Source organism: Protomyctophum bolini (genome assembly GCF_963924005.1).
Source record: "Protomyctophum bolini genome assembly, chromosome: 13".
Lineage (NCBI taxonomy): Eukaryota > Metazoa > Chordata > Actinopteri > Myctophiformes > Myctophidae > Protomyctophum > Protomyctophum bolini.
This window is the reverse complement of record NC_137874.1, coordinates 33,826,217-33,846,337: the sequence shown is the minus strand read 5'-3', so window position 1 is coordinate 33,846,337 and position 20,121 is coordinate 33,826,217. Positions and strand designations below refer to the sequence as shown.

At 45.5% G+C, this 20,121-nt stretch overlaps 1 protein-coding gene across 3 annotated transcripts in view; it reads left to right on the top strand.

Moving 5' to 3' along the window:
* Positions 1-539: 539 nt before the first annotated feature.
* tcf7 (transcription factor 7) overlaps positions 540-20,121 on the top strand; it is a 72,280-nt gene continuing 52,698 nt past the window's right edge. Inside the window, exons 1-3 of one of the 3 annotated variants that reach the window (XM_080779989.1) lie at positions 540-1,181; positions 1,914-2,004; positions 2,996-3,093. In XM_080779989.1, coding sequence (XP_080636115.1) covers positions 996-1,181; positions 1,914-2,004; positions 2,996-3,093 — 375 coding nt within the window. In that variant the 5' untranslated portion in view covers positions 540-995. The remainder of the gene's footprint in view (positions 1,182-1,913; positions 2,005-2,995; positions 3,094-20,121) is intronic. The other 2 variants (XM_080779987.1, XM_080779988.1) reach the window with 2 other exon arrangements.

Genomic DNA, 20,121 nt, shown 5'->3' with positions numbered 1-20,121 from the left:
AGATCTGCGTGACTCATGCCGTGACCCACGCCATGCAGCGGCGCAGCGCTGCTATTTTTGAAAATATTTAGAAAAATCGTTAAAGTGTGAGAACTATACTGATTTAGAGGGCATTTGTAAATTGTATTTTATTTTAACGTCAGCCATTCTAAAAAATAGCAGATGTATAGGCTACAAGCTCACTGCGCGTGTGCCCCACTCCAAGCTCGTAGATCTGCTATTTTGGAACACTTTTAAAAAATCGTGAAAGTGTACGTCTCCGAAGTTTGCCACTCTCGGAGCTGGTTTTAAAAAGAACCGGTTAAGTCCCCTAAAAACGCGTGTGCATGGCAGAAAGGGCAGATCGGCTAAGTACTTGTGCAGGTAACGCAGAATACGTCCTCGTCTGGACAGCACCAAGAAGGCATTTGTAGAATCGGCCTCGGGTCCGCCCGCCCCCCTTCTTTGGCGAAGTGATAAAAGTCATGAATAATAATAGCATGCATACTTGCATAGTAGTAGTCGACAGTCGTACTGTCCTGTCCCTTTAAGAGGCAGCCGGGGCTTCGCTGCAGTAGAAACAATCGTACAACCCCCAACAAGTCATTGAATGTGTCAATCAGCCGCTCGGCCGCTTTGATGTCGGGACTCCTCGCCTTGTCTGGAGCTCAAATGCTCTGTTTGTTGCTGCCGGAGAACATTAGCCCACAACTCGCTGCAGTGCTGGGGCCACCACCATCAACCATCGCATTCTTATAGCAGCGTATAACAAGCAAACAACAACAAAAAAGAAAGACTTTAAAAAACTTTCTCGATTGCACTTCTTTCGTCCGTCCGTCCCCCGGACAGGAGAGAGCGGCACGATCTATACCCCAAAAAAGAAGAGATATTTTAATAAGAAAAGTTTGACTTCAAGAGCTGAGCCAGCGGGGAGAGAGATCAAAGGAAGAGCATTACATCCTTTTTTATTTTTTATTTTTGGTTGTTTCTCTTCTGAGAGCAGCTCTGACTGCAACATGCCTCAGCTGAGCAGCGGCGGAGGAGACGACCTGGGAGCCAACGATGAGATGATCGCGTTCAAAGACGAGGGCGAGCAGGAGGAGAAGATCCACCAGGAGAACGCGTTCACGGAGAGAGACCTGGCCGACCTCAAGTCCTCCCTGGTGAACGAGTCGGAAATAAATCAAAGTCCGAACGCAACGGTAGGTGGCACGCCACGCACGGGGAGATTGAGAGAGTGTGTGTGGGTGAAGGAATCAATGAGTGTGTGTGTGTGTGTGTTAATTTAAAGAAAGCTAGCTTGGGAGTTGTATCAAGAAGACTTGTCTTATCATCATAATGATAAGTCTGACTTTTGCTTGATCGTAGATAGGCAAATGTCAAAATCGATCAAATACTATGATCCAAGGTTCTTAAAACTTTTTGCCGACATTTTCAAGGACCCCTTAACTACGTTGTTAGGGTTGATTTATAGCCGCGGATCAAGACTATATATAGTGTATAATTGTATATATTTTTTTTTAATGATCGATTTTGACATTTGCGTATCTCCAAAGTAAAAGTCAGACTCGATTAAACAGCCTACACCTAGAAGGCTATAGGTAAATGTAGAACCCCGGGACTAGTTCCTGGACCCCAATGGAGAACCAAAAGGGGAAAAAAGGACGGAAGGAAGGAAAAACGTGTTAATCGTAATTGTTTTTTACTACTTGTTTTACATCCCTGTTGACAAGCACGTCGGCTGCGAAACTCGCGCCATCACTTAATAATGAATAATAGCCTAATGTTGTTGGGAAACTTGTTGCCTTGCTGCTGTGTGTTTGTGTTGATGTTTTGTGAAACAAAAAAACGCACGCGTGTTTGTTTGTTTGTTTGTTTGTTGTCAATATTGATGACATGACATCCTACCTTTTCTTACGGGTGACTTTTTGCAGGCGGTCAGACGGGGCCACCATCAGGGCGAACAGAGGGGGGGATACCCGGACAAACAGCACAGTCACAGGGAGCAGCATCAGCTGGACGGCGGTAAGAACTAAGAATGAAAGAAGAAGGATAATATATCTTTAAAGTAAATGCTTGTCAATTACATCAAAAGTAGCCTGACAGTCCTTCCAGCACGACTTCAAATTTGCGTTAAATGGGTCTGAAGTGTTGAGAGAGAGAGAGAGAGAGAGAGAGAGAGAGGAGAGAAAAAAACGTGACTGCTCTCTGCATGCATGTGAAACAGGAGTTTCACACCCGTGGCCAACTAGCAGTAACTTGTGACCTGACTTTTACAGAAAAAAGCTTTAGCTGCCTGCATGTCTACCGTTTTAGCCTGTCGGTTCAGAGTAGACAGAGAGGCTTCAAATGGCCGAAGAAGGTGCATGGTGTGTGTGTGTGTGTGTGTGTGTGTGTGTGCGTGTGTGTGCGTGTGCGTGTGTGCTACAGGCCCACTTCATATAAACTAGTTATAGCTGATCCACTTGTTGTAGGACCTGGCTGCGTAATAAATAAGAGCAGCCGTGTGACCATTGTGGTAAGTGTTATAATAACACTTCATCTACAGGAGACGTCCCTTGTTGAGCCCTGTTAATCCCCAGGTGACTGTTGTGAGACTTTTGTTTCAAGTGTGACAGAATGCCACCAAGGTAATGTCCTGTCCCCTGGTAGTCTGCAACTCTGAGAGTAAAACAAAACCCCCAAAAACACAATGCCTGAAAAACAACTTGAGTTTCAGTTTCAGCAAGTTGTTTTTTTTCAATTACAAAACACGATAAGCATTTTATTTATTTATTGCCAAAGCAAAATGTTCAGTAATGCTGCTGCCAATTTATCCTCTCCTAATCTCTTACGTTTTATTTAAAAATGGTTTTCTATGTGGCCTCTAATTTTGAGGTCTGCATGAGGTTTGTTTGAAATGGGAAGAACTTCTGTTGATTTTAAACGTGCTATAAGACTACAAATAAAGGTGACTTAATTGACTAATGATTTTTTTCCTTCTTGTATTACTTGCTGTGTCTCACTGACGCCACAGTGTCTAAGCAAGATGGAGGCATGTATAAGACGTACCAAAGCTACCCGTTCCTGATGCTGCCAGACCCCTACCTACAAAACAGCTCAGGGTCACCATCGGTAAGTTCAAACTGTGTATGTCTGTCTGTATGTCTGTCTTTCTGTCTGTCTGGCTTCATTACACATGGTCACATATCACCCCGAGTGAGCTTGTAGATGCAGTGTGAGCTTGTAGATCTGCTATTTGTTGTATAGTCTCCATATCGGTACGTTGTTTTTTTCGTCCCCGTTTAGAATCCAGTATGCTCGTGCCTCAAAACAGTTTTCAACTGTTTACAGCGTAGAGTGGGAAGTTCTTTTAATATCAAACAATGGAGGATAATGCTGTTTGAATTAAATCCCACTATAATGCGAACAAAATAAATAAAATCCCAATAGCCTGAAGTGAATGTTGATAGACCGAAAACGTCAACTTGGCAATGTTCTACACTACAGTTGATCAGTTTCCTCCTTTAAAAAAACCCCAAAACATACTAAACAAGGTGTTTCCTCTTCTATTATACTGTAACGTAAGCCGAGAGTGCATGGTTGTCATGTGATGAAGTGCGTGTTGAGACTACATTCAGAACACATGGTGTTTTTAGAGTGGGTTGAGCAGTTGGTCCGTTCGCCGTCCTCCTATACCAGAATTCACCTCCACCAGCACCACAGAACAGAACCAGAATCACCCGCTTCGTTTGCTCGGGGCTCCGTGTTTTACCGCGTGCCTGTAATTTGACACAGCGATATAATATGACATTGATGCGCAGACTTGCGTCGGCGACGCACTTAGAATACGAGATCAATGGGATTACACGGATGTCACTGCAATTCAGCGGAGAACTTTACAAGTGTTCCGAACTGGTCCTCTATCCCCCACCCCCACGCCCACCCCGTCTCATAAAACAAAACGGCACTTAAAATCGAGTCAAGTCGAATAAAGTAGCCGCAGATTCATGTGGGAAAAAGTTGAAAACTGTTTTTGTCTGAATACTGTATGATGACTGACGTGCACGTCACGAGACGTGGTGTGAATATTTCCCGTATGTGTGGATTATAACAGCTTGTCACTCTCTAAATAGAGGTTGTATATTTACGGCTCTGTATCACAATTTCACACCCTTTGGAGAATTGTACTACAAATTATTACAAATAATCAGAATGTACTGATTAGTTGGTATAGCAGACAGCTTGGCTGAACAGCCATTAGGACCAATAGCCAAGCTTAATTGGACAAATTCTTTCAGACGTGAATGGGTGTGATTATATACGATTCTTTGTCACAGTGAATACTCCAGCTTCTAGAAATATCCCCCCATGGTGCCATAAAACAGTCATTATTGCACAGGGGACATCTTCATAAAGCGTGCGTATGAATGTACCGTTTCACGTTTTCTAGGAGATTAAAATGACAGTGAGGCTTTGAACTTTCTTTAGTGCTTTTCAAAATACAGCAGTCTCCATTGATTAAAAAGTGGCCTTTGAAGTTTTTGTTTTTCAGGAGAAAATATCACAATGGCAACTTGCACTTTTAGGGGCCTCCCTTTTCCACTATAAAAGAGTGTGTGTGTGTGTGTGTGTGTGTGTGTGTGTGTGCTCACGCAGCGCTCGCTTGGAAAAGGGCTTCCACACTTTACATGTTAAATGCACGTGGGCGCGTCCACGCTAAACCTCATTTCTGTGTGCACGTCAACGTCTATGTCCCATTGTATTCGCCATGCTGTGCCAAGTAAGTACTTATCACCCCATCCTATAATTTGATGGAGAATACGAGAGAGGGAGTAAGCTCGTATTTACTTGGAAAAGTTCTTTAAGAGTTTTACCACCGTACTCTGCTCATAGTTGTCGTTGCATAACATGGCACATCCGGCATGGTGTCAGACAAACAATGTGAGCAAAGCGTAATGGTATGTCTGGCTCATCAATGTGTCTCCACTTCCTTCACCCTCCACTTACAGCAGAACTGTGCGTCTGCCTGTCTTGTTTTATACTCTGGCTTGGCTTTTATTTTCATTCTGTCTTTTTGTCCCTCCCCTCCTCTCCTCTCCTCTGTTCTGCTCTCCTTTTTCATCCTCTCCTCTCCTCTGCTATGCTATGCTATGCTATGCTCTCCTCTCCTCTGCTATGCTCATTGCTCTGCTCTTCCTCTTCTATGCTCTCCTCTCCTATACCCTTCACCACGGTTGGCGTTATCCTCAACAACCTTGGAGTGCCAACCACAGAGATTCTCAGCGATTGCTTTTCTTTTCATGGCTCCTAGTGTGTTTGTGTGTGTGTGTGTGTGTGTGTGTGTGTGTGTGTGTGTGTGGGGGGGGGGGGTATACAAGATAAAGAGCACTTTCTTTCCCTCATGTGTCTTGAAGGCTCCACACAATGCTCACTTGTTGCTGCTTCCCTTGTAATTAGGGGTCTGGTAGCAAGGCGGTAGCAGCATATCTGGCCCCAGTCTACCTGCCACTTGAAAGGCCCTGAGGTAGGGGTGGTGATTATGGATGCTCAGCCGCACTGGGCAGGAGGGACGGGGAAACTGCAGGGTTTGGGAGTTCTGACATGGACTGACATGACAGGGCTGTTTAGCGTTGCTGCTCCGTGGTCTCGTGATGTTTACGCAGGACGAGGCGATGAACAACGACTTGTTAAAGTGACTGTAACAACAAGAAGAAAAATAAATGGTCCATTCCTGGCCTCCCCGGCTCTCATCTCTTTATCTAATACATTTCTATCACGCACGCCTGTTCCTTCGGGGGGCCTCTGTGTGTTGCCCTCACGTTCCCTACGCTGTTCCTTCGGGGGGCCTCTGTGTGTTGCCCTCACGTTCCCTACGGCTGCTAGTTGCTTGTTAACATGCAAGGGGTTTGTCGGCTTGCTTTACTGTATTGAGGCAAAAGGAGGAAATATAAAATATCACTTGTCTGTCTCCACTTTTCCTCGCCTCTTGCAGCCACGCTAGGCAGATTTATTTAACTTATATCAGCCTTTCTGTATTTGTCATAGTTTTCTGAATGGGATTAATTTAGCTATTTTCTTCCCCCCCATTCTTCTTTTCTTTGCATTCTCTTCTTGGATTTGAAACTGACAGTGAGTAGAAAGAGACTGAGAGAGACAGGGCGGTGACTTGCAGCACGGGACGATGGGTTTACTTTTTTCTCAATCACGAATTGACAATTAGTATTGTTGCATTTGATAGAAGTATATTGAATAAAACCCTGTTGAGGTTAAAATCAAAATGTAGTCTGCTTTTGTCCTGCAAAGATTTGCCGGTTCGTTGCCAAATGAAAAGGCCCCGACGCGCAGCAGATTGTCTCATTAAGGAACAGAGACACCCAGACCATTTAATCACACTGCCATATTATTGTGTTATTAATGTTAGCAATCCTTAGTTCTCACATTTGAGAGAGATAAAACATTATAATCTCTCTATTCACGAGTCATGTATGTTTGCAGAGGAACAGAACACTTTGGGGAGGGAGGGGGTTCTTTCTTCTAATCCGAGAGACAGTGATAAAACCCCATTGCAAGATGTCATAGGACATGGAAGTGAACTGTGCCCTTGTGTTAATGTATATCTGTCATTGTCCTTTTTCTTGAGAAAGTAACCAAAGAGAGGCATTTGTGAGACTCCCAGATGGGGTTGATCTCCCTCAGTTCTTTCTATCCCAGTAAAGCCTTAATCTGTAATGTAAGCCGGCGATGTGGTGTGTGTACAGTTGGTGTGCGTTTGTATTTGTTTGCATGTATGCACGCACGTTGTCTGTCTTCAAGATTCTGCCTACGCGGGGTATGTATGTACGGTATATGTATGTGGGCTTTGATGTGCGTGTGTGCTGAATGTATGTATGCATGTGTACATGTTTATTCACGCTGTTTGTGTTTGTTCCTGAAAATGCATGCCAGATTCGTGACATGGCTTGTATGTGCATATTTGTTTTTTCTTCAGGTTTGTTGTTTGAAGTGAGCGTGTGTGAGAGAGAGGGTGGATCTGAAAGCTCACAAACTGTTGCAATGTGCCGTGCTGTGAACAATATTTTCACTATTTATGATAGTTTTAGGGACCAACTATTAATTCATTATTATAATAATCAATAAATTATTGATAATCTTTTATAATCGATCAGTTTGATTAGCTGTACTGCACAAAAAACAGAGGACGAGGAGAGAAGGGGGTATGAGAGAGAGTGCGAGAAAATGGGGAGTGAAACGGAGAAGTTGCTCTGTAGTGGTTTCTGTTCGAGGGATGTACCACTTTCTGCCATTGTAGTAGTTGGTCTGGTGTTGGAATCCTGTCAGCGAGCCTTTTCTGGAGGGACAGCGTTCACTCACTGTCATCGCTCAGCGGGACGGTAGTGCGCCGGGCTTGATTTGTAGGTTCATTAGTCGCCACTTAGAATTTATGTCTTTCCATTGAGGCTTAGGTTTGTCATGCGGTCGCACAACGCGCTCATCAGAATAATGGAAAAAGTGATTCCGTGGACGGCCTGATCATCCAATGATGGCAAAGTGCTGCGTATCCCGACATTAGGCATGCAAATGCACTGACCGCCACAGAGACCAGAGGAACACTCTGATGTGGAGGCTGAGGTCAAACGAAGACATGACACACTCTCTCCAGTCGTGATCTCACATGGCAACGACGTATCGATAGAGGATGTGACCGACTTTCTGAAGCACGCCCGCAGTTGCCCCGACCTGACTGAACTGTATCCATTGTCTCGGGTCAATTGGTTTTATGTCTGAGGAAGTCCCATGTTTATCACCACCCCCGAGACCCGCTGGTTACGCCGTTTAGAGGTCGCCGGTTCAACTGGAGTACAGCACTCCAGTTGAGACATTATTGAGAGTGCGTTATAAATGTATACAGGACTACACTTCCGTCATGTCTCACTGCACAATGATGTTTTTGTGGAGCATCATGGTCACGCCATGAAGTCCTAATTGTTTCATTAAAGGACTTATAGGTTATAGCATCTAGAGTGCCGTCTTATCAACACGGGGAATTCCTGCGGTAATCAAGTTTCATTTCCAGGAAGGAAAGGGTTAATGAGATGGTTCGACATCTGTGAAAGGTCACAGTGTTTGAGACATCTCAGTGATTATTTGGGAATTCAGTATTATTAGCCGTGATCAGGTGGGTTAATTGTTGGCGTCTACTGCAGCATGCAAACCCCAGTGTCACGTGGATAATTCTCTTCTCTTCTCTTCTCTTCTCTTCTCTTCTCTTCTCTTCTCTTCTCTTCTCTTCTCTTCTCTTCATACACACAGCCAGTCCTCTATCAAAGGGAGTGTGTGTGTGTACAATATGTCTTAAGTCTGAAGGATCTTGCCACTTACTTGTCTTTCATTGTGCAGCAGTGTTGACAAGGGGGTTGTTCATCCAGCCCCCCCCTGTAGTCCCTGGGTAAACAATAGCAGCAACACAGGCTTAGGGCTTCCTAATCCTCTCCCTTCATAGCGACACCAGGGGCTGTGGGGCCTAGGCAGTGCCGGGCCCCTCATTCCGTCTCTGACTGCCTCCGATAAGAAGCGGGGCCCCTGGATTTACGGGGGCCTAAAAGGAGGAAAGCGGCTTTCGGCTGCGCTGGCCAAGGCCACTGTTGTCGGATGACAACCACAAACATCTTTTTTTCCTTTCTAGGTTCAAAATAGTCTTGTATGTCGGACTCTGCAGCAGTGAAATTATACATATCTCCTATAGGCCGCCCCCAGATTTACTCAATGAGTAAAAGGATTATGTAAGACTTAATTCAGGATTCAGTGCAGTCTAATGGAGACCGTACAATACGACAGTAGCAATCTGCTCCAAGAAAAGGGAGACTTTGAATTCTCCATTGTTGTGCAGAGTGTAAATGGAGATTATGGCAGATTAACTTCGAGATTACCGATTGACATGAGGTGGCTGATCAGTGAAAGACCATTTCACAGCTGTCAGCCAAACATGAGGATGACAGCTGTATGCATTGTGCGCATAATCTGACCTTGAGAAGTCACAGAGCAAATTGTAAGGAGACTGAAATGCTCGCTGTTCATGCCGTGACGGAGAGGAAACAATAACATGAATAGTGTTGTCGTAAACCGTTCATCCTTCACATGGGAGGACGACTCGCACTATATTGATTATATGAATAATACAGCCATGCCTTATTCACTGTTGATTTATGGCTTTAAGAAATAACCGTTGCAAATATTTTTTGTTATCTGGTTTTGGACGTGACCTGTACAGTATGGGCGGATCCCCTCATAGTTGAATAATCAATTACTTGGTGGGTTTTGTCTTAGTCGACCAAGACTTTATTAGTTAGTTTGTTGATTTGTTTTCCCATGCTGAATGAAATCTTTCTTGAAAAGTGATGAGCACATCTCTTGTGATGTCTAGATATATATAATATATTACTTTCTATATACTTTTTATTAGTGGCCAATGTGAAATCAGAGAGAGAGAGATGATACATAAATACTGAGTGATGAGTTAGCAAGCTTAAAGAGAAATAAACAGCAAGAGAAATATGTTTAACAGAGAGGTATAAGCAGGAGTCCTGTGAGAGAACTGGGGAAGGAGGGGGGGCGGGGGTAAGAGGTGTCCTCGTCGCCTTCCCGGCTTTGAAGTGACGGGCTTTGAAGACGCCTGGAGAGAAACCCGCTCTGCCGACAGTTTAGGAAACGTTAAAAGAATATCAGAAGGACGAGCAGAAGGGGGGAAAAACCCATAGGATTCCCCCGCGGTGTTTATACCTGTAATTATTCATCCACTTATTTCTTTCCGGCGGAGGGAGAGATAGAGATAGAGAGAGAGAGAGAGAGAGAGATGAGGAAAACAGGAGAGGAGCAGAGACAGGTGTTGACAGTGGAAGTGTGGGTTTGTTTGAATGATTTCTTCATTTTTCACACGCACACACACACACACAAGCTGTGTGCCCATAGACGAATCAAATAAAACATCAACTCCCTCTCTCATCGATGTTCGTGTGTCGTTAAAATCAACGGGGGGTATTTTCTAATGTCAGCCGGTAGCACCTGCATGTTAAAATAAAGCTTAAATCGCACGCGAACCCACACGGCAAAAAAACAAACATTTGACGTGTGCAAAAAACGTGCACAATTTAACAACGTGCGGCTTCGCTTGGTGTTTGTTGGATGCCATGAAAGGAGCGGACGGAGGTGGTGGAAGCATCTGCTCCGAAGGAACGAATGAATGACTGCTGCTTTTATAGTCTCCTCTCCTCCCGTCCTCTCCTGGGCTTTAGGGAGGGGGGAGGTCTCATTGGAAGTCATTACATAACGGCTTACACAGGTCATTTTGGGCTGGGACACTCGGGGGAGAGAGAGGCATGGATGACAGAGAGAGAGAGAGAGAGAGAGCACGTGTGTGTTACTGTACGCACTACGCAGACCCTTTCAGAGAGTGTTTTTCTCAAAGGGAGCGACAAGTTTCAACCAGAAACTGCTCTTTGTTTGTTTGGGAGGTCTTTTACACGGTGTGTGTGTGTGTGTGTGGCGCCCAGGTGACTCACTGACCTACAGAGCAGGGTATATTGTGGTGTGTGTGTGTGTGTGTGTGTGTGTGTGTGTGTGTGCGTGTGTTTGTACATGGGTGGGTGGCGCGTGTGTGTGTTCAGTGTATGCTGGTCCAGGATGCACAGATGCAGCCATTCTCAGTCGATAGTTAATAAATGACAACACGGTCGTGCACTCAAACATGATCTAAAAATAGTTACACGCACGCACGCACACACGCAGCCACGCACGCACGCAGCCACGCACGCAGCCACGCACGCAGCCACACATGCACGCACCCACGTATACACATTTCTACGTAACTGCAGGTTTACAGGTCTGTTGGCTATTCAAGTATAGGCAACTTCCTTCACAGTCTGTTTGTGCAAATAACCTTTAAAGACCCCCCTCCCCCGCCCTCTCTCTCTGCTCAATGGAGCATCTCAAAGTGGAGCTGAACGGGCCGTGACCAAACCCCTCCCTGTACCTGTCTGTATTGACATTGTGCCGCTCTGTCACAAATGGGCCTGTTTTTGAGGGGCGCTCCTATGTCCAGCTTTGAGGGTTTACATTGAATGCTATATTGACAATGAATGGCCAGCTTTAAACATTGTGTAAACGCAAACATTGAGGACGAAAGTGAGGATGCAAATTGTGATTGGCCGGAATGAGTTGATGTATGATGATAAGCGCGCCCCTGACTTCACACGGGTGTGATTTTTACTACTGGTATGTTAAACACTATTTTGGACACAATTTTCATGCGTTCAGAATAACGCCATGGATCCAAATTCCAAAGTCACATTCATTCAGTTGACCCCCACCCAGCCTGTAGAACCTGTTTCATGACCTGGACGACATCATGAGGCTGGGGGCATCAAGAGTAGAGACGGGGAAAACCAATACTTTCTTCAACTCAAAAGTTGACACTTTTGAGACAAAATCTCCCTCTCCCTCTCTCGCACACACGCACAAAAGATTTGACTATCATCTGGAGTCCCACCACAAACGGTGGGACTCCAGATGATAGTCAAATCCTTTGTGCGTGTGTGTGTGCGACTGTGCGTGCATGTGTGCCAGAGAGACAGAGAGAGAGAGAGAGATTTAGTCTCATGAGATCATTTGACCTTTTGGAATTAAAGTCTTCTTTGATTTCCTGTAGCTGTAGATCCACTTTCACAATACCGTGTCACCACCTTCATGGATTAGTCAGACTTTACAGTATGCACACATGCACGTACGCACGCACACATGCACGCACGCACGCACACAGAGTCAAATGTAGCCTGTACTTTTCATCAAAGAAAGAAAAGACCCCCTCCCACCTACTTGTATAAGTGTGGTTAGATCAAGACTGGCCGAGGATGTGATGGCTTTGATTAAGCCTTTGAGCCCAAGTTATCATTTGTCGTACAGCTCTCTTGCTCTCCATGAATAACAGATTTCCAACTTCAAAATATGAAAAAAATAAATCACACCTGTGTGAACTGAGCGGTGCAACTATACATTTATTGTTATAATTAGGCTACTGTACTGTAGTGTAAACTGTGCTCTGTACTGTACTTTGATTCTTTTTGGAAAAAAATCTTTGAGAAATGCCAGAGTTGGAACATCCAGACCCCCAGGAACACGCCAATGGGGGTGGCCCGGTTACGGCGAGCCTTCCCGCGTCCCAAACGGTCGAGAAATGACAGAGTTCAGTGTGTTGCAGCTTTCCGTGCTCGGACAGACGCATGCAGGGACATGTATACATAGGGACACACATAGCTGCGTAATGGAGCGGAGGCACCGCTCAAAAACACTAAACGTGTTGAGGGCTGCATGGAGACACCGCCAGGCTCCTTGTGAGTCACGATGACCTGAGATTCTCCCATATAATATAATAGGTAGGCGGTAGAATGGATTTGACTTAAAGGGGGTTCATGAATTAGGATAACCCAGGGCTATGTGTGTGTGTGTGTGTGTGTGTGTGTGTGTGTGTGTGTGTGTGAGAGAGAGTGAGAGACGGGTTGCTTGTTCATCCCATGTTGTATACATGCATTACATGCATAAGTGTTTGGGTGAACAAATTGTGTATGTGCGTGCTGCGTGAGTGTGTTGGCAGGGCAAGTGGATTCTAATATGTACACTTTATGTAAGTCTTGTGGCCAGATTCAGATTGTTGCCCCTCGCAATTTTCAAATGCTTCCGTCATACAGTTTGGAGCAACGGAAGCTCTGTCATGAGTAAGCAATAAAGCGGAAGTGAAGCCTCCTCCCCCACTTCCGCTGCGTCTTTACAGTCGCGCAAATTTATCCTAATATATGAATAGAAATCATCTAAGAATATATAGCTTGCTGCTTAGCAGAAACAGTTAGTTGTCTGAATAGTTGTCTGGCCACACGAGACTACTTGTGAGCTGTTCTCCATGCACTTGGCTGCAGATTAACAGCGTTAGTTAATTAATGCTGTCAATAAATCAACGTTGTAATGAATCGGTGTGATAGCAGACCACCGCTGACATATCATAGGGTTAGCCCAGGTGAAAACTCACAAAGACATCATAAATCCTTCGCAGTTAAAACACAGATGCCGTCAACAGTTCGTCAACTGTAAAAAAGAAAGAAAAAAAAGAAAACCAATGTCACTATCTCTAAACCTCTCCTTCAGCCTCCTTCATTCCCTGGGAATGCATACTGCACTGTCTATGTTTGCTGTGAATTCAAAACAAATGCACGCACGCACGCACCTTCACGCACACGCACACACACTGAGTCTGTCTGAGTGCCAAGTACAACCGTAGAAGACCATTTGCCATGTGTTGCCTGTCTTTCATCTCTCCCTGCGAGGAACTTTACGAGCTGTTTACACTCTCCGCCTAGAACGAGGTGTGTGTGTGTGTGTGTGTGTGTGTGCGTCTGTGTGCTCATGGGCACACATTCAAGTATACGAGTGTGTGCACTTGGAGCCTTCCTACCATGTGTGTGTTTTGGTGGCTAACTTTCTTGTCATGTGCACAGTGCGTATAACGTTGGATGGGGATTCCCATCTCGCATGCCTGCACTTTTGCACGTGCACGTTTTTCCATGTGTATTTCTGGACGTTGGAACAGAACTTGCCATATTGTTGTTGCCGCTGTGTCGGACGCAGGGCAGTTTAAAGGGGAACACAAACCGTCCCATCAAACTGCAGCCTGTTCATCCTGTAATCTCAGCGGCTCAGGAGAAACTAGAGCAGCCGAACCGTTTGGGAACCAGAAGGTTCCCGGTTCCATCGCCAGCCCTTCCTGGCGCAGAGTCAACCACGTGTCCTTGAGCAAGACGCTTAACCGCCTTCCGACAGCTCCCGGAGAGCAGGTTGGATACCTTGCATTGTTCCCTCTGCCGCCGGTCGGCCGCTCATGAGAGAATGGGTGAATGTATTGCACGTCGTCAAGCACTTAAATGCACAAAATGAAATGCAGACCATTTCGTTTCACAGTGGAGTTGAGGCGCAGCATATGTACTGGTGTTTTTATTTCTCATGGTGAAATGAGTATGATTGGCCGAGTGACTGATTACACATTTTTGTGTTGTTTTCGGACCGTTGAAGTAAGTGACTGATTGATTGACTAATTGAATGACTGACTGACTGACTGACTGACTGCCTTCCTTCCTTCCTTCCTTCCTTCTCGGCTGGCTTTGCTGCCTGGCTATTCTAACCGATTGAGTGACTGCTGAATGACTGACTCATTATTGGCTGTCTTCAACATCATCACTTCTTTGGAATGCCAGCATGGGGTCCGTCTCTGTGGTAGCTTTGAACTGACACAATACTGACACGTGGTCTTTTTGTAAGCAATTATCACGCACGCACGCACACACACTCTCTCTGTTAGAGAGTCTGTTAGAGAGAGAGAGAGAGAGAGAGAGAGACTCGCCTACCATAGCCACGTAATCCCTCTATACTTGACTGACTGGGCCCGGCTCTGTACTTGGTCCTCACTTCTTCCCGCTCTACACCAAATCTCATTGCCAAAAATTAGCTGATCTAGCTCGCAGCAAGCTTGTAGATCTGCTATTTCTTTGGCAAGTGTTCCACCAATGCAGGGTTCAAGTGGTTATAGTCATCATGGATTCATCCTCGGTTCTCAGACACTCACAGTTCCATTCCATCGTTCCATTTGTACACTCTCAGAATTACAGACCCATGAGGTTCCATTTGGTTTATGAGGTTCCATTTGGTTCCTAAGTATGAACCATTTAGCCGGGGATGCCCTGGACCCCCCCAGGGCATGCCCCTACCCCCCTCCCCCCCCCCCACCCCCCGAGTACACGACTAAACTAAACTAGGCCTAAAGTCATCCCAACTAAACTGAACTGAACTAAAGTAAACTAAAGTAAAGTGGAGCGGGTTGCACCCTCCTCCTCCCCCCCTCCCTGTACCCATGGCTGTACCCAGACCAGCTGGAGCCTCGTCAGCCGCATGAGGCAGCCCAGCACACATGGGTGTGATCACACACACACACACACATACACACACGCGAGCGAGCGCGCACGCACGCACGCACGCACGCACGCACATGCTCCGAGAAAGTAGCAGTCCTAATCCGCCCCATCTGATACCCATCTAGGAAGGGAAGCAGACTACACCCTGACATGCACACACACACTCACGCACACACACAGCGATAGCCCCCTACACACTATAGTATAGTACCATTTGTACACTGATGCATGCAGGCCAACATACACACACCACTGTTACCACTATAATTACATGCTGACCTGCTACCACCTTACACACAATTGTACATTACTGTGTGTGTGTGTGTGTGTGTGTGTGTGTGTGTGTGTGTGTGTGTGTGTGTGTGTGCTCGCTACAGTAGTACTGTACTACTCAGCTGTATTTATTTATTTTATTTTTTATTTAACCTTTATTTAACCAGTAAAAACACATTGAGACTGCGTCTCTTTCACAAGTGGGAACTGGCCAAGAGGCAGAAATAAAATGCCACTTCAAAACCACATCGTACATTAGTCACATTACAGAACAGAACATTATAACGTCCATGACACACCTCTAAGTAGCTATGAAATATATATATACAGCAAATCACCACAGTGCTGATCTTTTAGCGGCAGGGCCAATACATAATGTACACAATAATAATAAATATATAGGCCTGAACAAAGGCTAGTGCACATCCACACATGTGCAGGTGTTGGACTGTACATCTAAGACGATCCTTTTGAACCCCCCCGCATGCAGGATCAATAAAGGTCTCATCTTATAGAACATGCCCACACGCACACGCACACACACACACACACACACACACACACACACACACACACACACACACACACACACACACACACACACACACACACACACAGGTAATGGAAATAGTCTGTTACAAGTAAAAGTCGGGAATTCAAAATTGATTCGAGTAAAAGTACAAAAGTAGTGGTATCAAAATGTAGGCCTACTTAAAGTGCCAAAAGTACTAATTATGCACAATATCCAATTTCAAGTTTTCAAATGTATACTATGTTATACATACATTTAATCAAAATTTACCTAGTAACTAAAGTTTTCAAATAAATGTAGTGGGATAAAAGTACAATATTATAGCCTCTGAGATGTATAGTGGAGTATAGAAGCAAAAGTACTGGGAATTTGGAAATACCCAGGCAAAGTGCAAATACCTTGAATACAGTACTTAAGTAAATGCACTTAGTTACTTTCCCCTGCTGAGTATGGGTTTCATTGTCCTTGTTGCTATAAGGATATGTATGAATGTAATGATGTTATTGTTGCTCTGTGAGCCTGGAGGAGGGGGGGGGGGGAGGGGGGGGGCGGTACTAGGCTCTGGTTATATTCAACTTTGAAGAGACAAGGTCAAGGTGCAACAAACAGCTGTCTTTGAATTAAATTGGCACGATTGAGGATTACATACTTGTGAAGCATAAAACCAGAGAACGGCCGTAAATCGAGATAGATTTCTTTTTTAATGTTCAGTTTCACACAGTGATGTAATCGCAAAACATGGCAATTAATTCATTCAAACGCCTTATTTGGTCAGCCGTGCCCACCTGTGCACTCACCGATATGTAATATTAATTATAACCAGATTAGTATGTAGTCTATGGTTACATTATCAAATGCATACTATACACACACACAGTCCTACACATAACACAACACCTCACGCAGGTGACAAACTAATCAGTGATCATTTAACCACTTTCAACCCTATTTTGGCATGTCATTATATTCATATTTGTATTAGTATTGGGCTTAAGTGGTCAAAATTGACAAGCAGGAAGGTGAAAGATGATCACTATTACAATCCTGCATTTCTGTCAGTTTTTCTCCCCAAAACTAAAGTTTCCGTGTTGTTGCTGAACGTCTATAAATAATGTTCTTTTATCACCCATTGTTGGTCATTGGAATCCAATTTGTATCCTAAGGTTGGACACACATGTATTTGCCCGCCTCAAACGATATAGTGATGAAAGAGCTAAACGCATCAGACGTTTGATCTGTGAATATGTGATGGCCGCTGGCCCCCATCATTCTCCCCTAGCCGTGTGTGCGTGCGCGTTCGTGTACGCGTTTGCGTGTGTGTGTGTGTGCATTCGTGCGTGTCTTAAAGCTAAGGGACGAATTGCCTTGACAGGTAGCTTGGCCAACCACCAAGTGTATTTCCCTGTTTCTATTGCTCTTTTCCCCCTAGAGACAGACATAGAGCTCTGGATTTGGAAGACCCTCAATTGAGCTTTCATGAGACACACGCGTGCACACACAGCGCGCACGCTCGCGCACGTGCTGCGGAGTGCGGTTTTGCTTGCCGGTCTTCCCTCCTGTGATCGTCTGGAGCCAACTGGAAACCATCAGGGTCCTGGAAATAGGCCCTGCGCTGCTTATGGGATTAACCCAGCTAGGTCCCCACATATCAGAGAGAGAGAGAGAGAGAGAGAGAGAGAGAGAGAGAGAGAGGAAAAAGAGAGCTTGATGTTGGTTCTGAAAATAGCACCAGGTTTTTTTCCTCTCTCTCTCTCTCTCTCTCTCTCTCTCTACCGGTGGACTTGAAAGTTGTGAACGTGAGACAGCCTTGAAGGAGCAGGGAGGGTCTGTGTTTGGCTTGGACAGGGAGAGAGAGAGAGAGGGAGGGAGTCTGTGGGGGAGGGGCGGGAAGGAGAGCGGAGGTGGGGGGGGGGGGTGGCGGGGGGTGGGGGGGGGGGGGGGTGGGGGGGGGAGGCACCTGCGCTGCAGCCGCAAACTCCCGTGAGTGTGAGACCCTCGTGGGGGGAGGGGGGCTGGGGGGCTGGGAACTTTTACACTTTCTCACAGTTAAAATAAAGACTGGGATCTCTAACTTGGGTGCGTGCCGGTGTCACGCTCAGTGAATAGCAGGTCTGCAAGTGTCACGAATGTGACACGTTGTGAGCTTGTAGATCTGCTATTTTCAGCATGCAACCCCAGGAGTTTGACTGTGTTTGAAGTGGTGCTGGGTCAGAGGCAGTGCCACACTGCATGGGCTTCTCCCTCAGAGGCCACGTTCATGCTGCGTTGCTTTCAGTGTGTGTGTGTGTGTGTGTGTGTGTGTGTGTGTGTGTGTGTGTGTGTGTGTGTGTGTGTGTGACACATGTACGTACGTATATGCGAGAACAGCAGCTATTGTGGTAAGTCAACTTCCTGTCGTCATTATTGAGTCCAAGGTAAAACAAACTAGAGCAATAGTGGGTAGTAGAACTCACCGTGTGTGTGTGTGTGTGTGTGTGTGTGTGTGTGTGTGTGTGTGTGTGTGTGTGTGTGTGTGTACTTGTATACCTGAGAGGGCAGTTTAGGTTTAGGGGTTAGGGACAGGGTTAAAATTTTGACTGATTTGTTATACTATAGTTGAGTGACAGTGTAATGCACCTGTCCTTACTTAATAAAATGGCTTAAAATATCCTCACAAGTATAGTAATACAAACATGTCCGTGTGTGTGTGTGTGTGTGTGTGTGTGTGTGTGTGTGTGTGTGTGCGCGCGTGTGAGTGTAGCTCATACAATGTGTGGGTACACATGACATCTATGTGAGAAACACTACATATACAAAAGCAGCCGTGGGATGGGAGGGGGCGGTCGGACAGACAGACAGAGGAAGTTAAGACCTGCACTCTCACTCTCTCACTCTCTTATCAGAAAAATGGTGATGAGAGAGAAGGGTTTGTTTGAGCACAGAAAAGGGGGGTGACAAAAGAGAGAGAGAGAGAGAGAGACAAAAGAGAAGACGGCATAACGGAAGGGAGTTAGCACGTAAACAGTGAAGAGAGACGCTAACCGCACTTGATTGCAGCACCTGGTACGCTCAACCACAGCCTCAGTGTTGAGGCTGATGCACGCGCAGGCACCTTAGCAACGCCTTTAACCGTTTCACCTTTAAAAACATAAAAATTACATATCATATCAGCCAACGAATCGTTTACGCACACTTTTCCCACAATTGTGAAAATATCACGTCTACAATATCACATCTGAAAAGCAGCCCTACTCAGCGACTCTCACTTTTTTGGTTCGACAAGACTTTGTGTACAATGCCACATTTCACGCAAGAAATACACAGGAAAAAAATCTGTGAGGTTTCCCTTTAACCCGGTCAGATAAGCATCAAGAAAATCAATGAAATATATGCCATAAGTCATGTGAGAAAGCACGTCTTACTCTGTGAGATGAATGCTCTCTCAATGTCTCCCAGCCATTCATACACACATTCATATACACCCATGGCAGAGGAAACCATGCAAGGCACCAACCTGCTCATCGGGGGCAATTAGGGGTTCAGACTTCAGAGTCTTGCTCAAGGACACTAACTCTGGGGGAGCGAACTTGGAACCTCGCGGTTCCCATCCGGCCGCTTTACCGGCCACTCCACCCCTGAGCCACTGTCTCCCCGCATGTATGTATACGTGCTGGTTGTCATTACAAAGGCATGCAAACAATATCAAGGCAACAAAGTCACTTATTTAGTTTGTAATAAAAAACAAATAAAGAAAACAACAGCTCTGTGGAACGCCACATTGATTTTGTATATTTGGAAAAGGATGGCGCAGGCATTCGTCAGCCAGCCAGCCAGCCAGGCAGACAGACAGACAGACAGACAGACAGGCAGACTCCATCGGTGGCGTTTTAACGGCCCCCTCGCCGTATCTCCCATCCAGACGACGGCAGATTTACAGGCACATGCACAGTCAGCCCATTGTCAGGACCCCAAAGGACCCAATGCTCTGCGGTCCCTTGCAAGTCTCCAAGGGGACGTGTGTCATTCTCTCTCTCTCTCTCCCTCTCTCTATCGTTCATCCCCATTAGTATGTTTTTTAATAAGTCTCTCCAGCCTTAGTGTCTTCAGTCACCAAAATAAAAGCCATAACTCTTAATACGGGCCGTCATAAACAAGCACAAGAGAAGGGAGCAGAGAGAGTGCCATCCAAACTCCCAGGGTCCCACACAGTCCCCACAGAATCATATTAATCCCAAATCAAGTCGTGGAATACTGGTTCCAATTAAGCATCCATTAAGTAAACATTATGTCAACGGCATGCCGCTACGATGAGGCGAAACCAAAGGCATGGCTGTTGATGCTTTTATTTTTTTCTTCTGTTTTTCACCACTG